General features: G+C 41.5%; 1 protein-coding gene across 1 annotated transcript in view; it reads left to right on the forward strand.

Annotated features, from left to right (window-relative positions):
* The window catches only part of Ubxn4 (UBX domain protein 4), a 36,154-nt gene that overhangs the window by 26,054 nt on the left and 7,906 nt on the right, over nt 1–2,194 (forward strand). Inside the window, exon 10 of the mRNA XM_021197749.2 lies at nt 1,341–1,443. Coding sequence (XP_021053408.1) covers nt 1,341–1,443 — 103 coding nt within the window. The remainder of the gene's footprint in view (nt 1–1,340; nt 1,444–2,194) is intronic.

A 2,194-nucleotide genomic window follows, 5' to 3' on the forward strand; every position in this document is an offset into this window, starting at 1 on the left:
CACCTGCCTCTGCCTCCCAAGTGCTGGGATTAAAGGCGTGCGCCACCACGCTCGGCAAGATCTAATTCTTTAAAGGAAATGGCCAATAAACAAGCCAGATGTTATGACTATGCCTATAAGTCGAACTCTTGGGAATCTTAATCAAGAAAACAGCAAGTCTGAAGGTTGCTTGGGTTATATATCAATCATCATATAGCAATCTCCAGACCAACCTGTGCTACATAGTAAAACTATCTCACAAAACCAAACAGTGCATTTCATACTTCCTAGCATAATTCAGTTTTAAAAACATTAACAGTGAATTCAACAATAAAAAGATCAAGAACTTTTAGTTTGGTTTGGTTTTCTTTTTTCAAGACAGGGTTTTTCTTTGTAGCCCTGGCTGTCCTAGAACTTGCTCTCTACACCACACTAGCCTCAGAGATCTGCCCGCCTCTGTCACCTCAGTGCTGGTATTAGAGGCATACACTACCACCTCCCAGAATGAATCAAGAACCTTGATTCGTGATTTTGGATGAATTTTGAAAACATAATGCTGTATGGAAGATCACATGTAATATGATTCTTTTAGATAAAAGGTCCCACTAGGCAAATCAGTTCATTGTTGGCTGGAGCCTGGGAGAGAAATGGGAATGATTACTAATAGGTTCTGGGTGATTTTGGGAAGTGATGAAGTATTCTACTATTAGTATGATAGCTACATGGTTCTGTTTTGTGTGTGTGTGGGGGGGGTTGTTTTGTTTAAAGAAAGCAACTTTTTTTTTTACATTCATTTTGGGCCTAGGATGGAGGTTGTGTGTATATCATGGAGTCTTATGATAATTCCTAAAAATTACAGCTTTCAGGAATGAGTTTTCTCCTTCCTCCATGGTTATAAGCTCTTGACTGAGCTTAGGTCATCTCACCAGGTCCTTGTTTTGAGACAAAGTTTCATTGAGTATATAGCCGAGGCTTGCCTCTAACTTGTCATCTTCCTCTTTTAGTCTCTCAAGTGATATGATTACAGGTTAATGGACTTGCATGTTGAGCCCTCTTTCATGCTTAAAAAAGTACATTTTTACTCACAACTGAACTTTAGAAAGGAGGGGAGAGGGAGGGAGGGAGGGAGGGAGGGAGGGAGGAAGAAAACCACTTATGGGGATGGGAAAGCATGCCGTATGTGTGGAGGTCAGATGACAAGCTTGGGTGAGTCAGCTCTCTTCCTCCATCATGGGGATCAGACCCATGATCCAGCTTGGGAACGAGTCCTGACCCACAGGCCCATCTCGCCGGCCCTTTGTCTGATAGTTGGAGACTCTGTAGGTGAAGGAATTCTTTATGACTCTTCTCTTTTCTCATAGCACCATTGCAAGAATTCAGTTCCGGCTGCCTGATGGCTCTTCCTTTACAAACCAGTTTCCTTCTGATGCTCCTTTAGAAGAAGCAAGGCAGTTTGCTGCACAGGTAAGTTTATAAAGATAGTTGTGTGGGTTAGTAAAGCCTTGCAGGAGAAGTTTCAAAGCAGAACTTGAAGGTTATAGATAAATTTTGACTTAGCTCCAGAAGAAGAACAGGAGACAGCCCTGAGATGGAAGGATTTCTGGCTTGTATTATGCATGATCACAGTATACAGCCCACTCAGGGAAGTTCTACTATCATGCTTAGCGAGAGGAATGAGAAGCAAGTGGTCTCCTAGATGTCAGATCAGAGAATTTGTCTGTCCTAGAAAGGAAAGGTTTCTCTTTATTTTCTGAAGGTTGATTATTTTTCTATTGGTTAAAGCAAAAGATCAGGAATTTACTTCAAAAGTGTGGGATTACTCAAAAATCTAAGTGTCATGAAATTTGATAGGAAGTAAGACAGGAGTTATTTCCAGTACTTTTTTTTTCTTTTAGTCCTGACTCAAATGGATTCCAGGTATAAATCCTCCTTTGAGATCTAAGCTCTTTGTGTGTACCAGAAATTTTTGCATAACTTCAAGATTAAAATTAGAAAGTTGGGATAATGGGTTTTGACCTTTTCACCAAACTACTCCTCAAAGTAGTCTTTCCATCATGTGAGTCACAAGGGAACGTGTCTTAAGACTTGCAGAACCCGGGCTGGAGAGATGGCTCAGCAGGTAAGAGCACCCGACTGCTCTTCCGAAGGTCCTGAGTTCAAATCCCAGCAACCACATGGTGGCTCACAACCATCTGTAACGAGATCTGACACCTTC

The sequence above is a fragment of the Mus pahari genome, chromosome 5, assembly GCF_900095145.1.
Source record: "Mus pahari chromosome 5, PAHARI_EIJ_v1.1, whole genome shotgun sequence".
Lineage (NCBI taxonomy): Eukaryota > Metazoa > Chordata > Mammalia > Rodentia > Muridae > Mus > Mus pahari.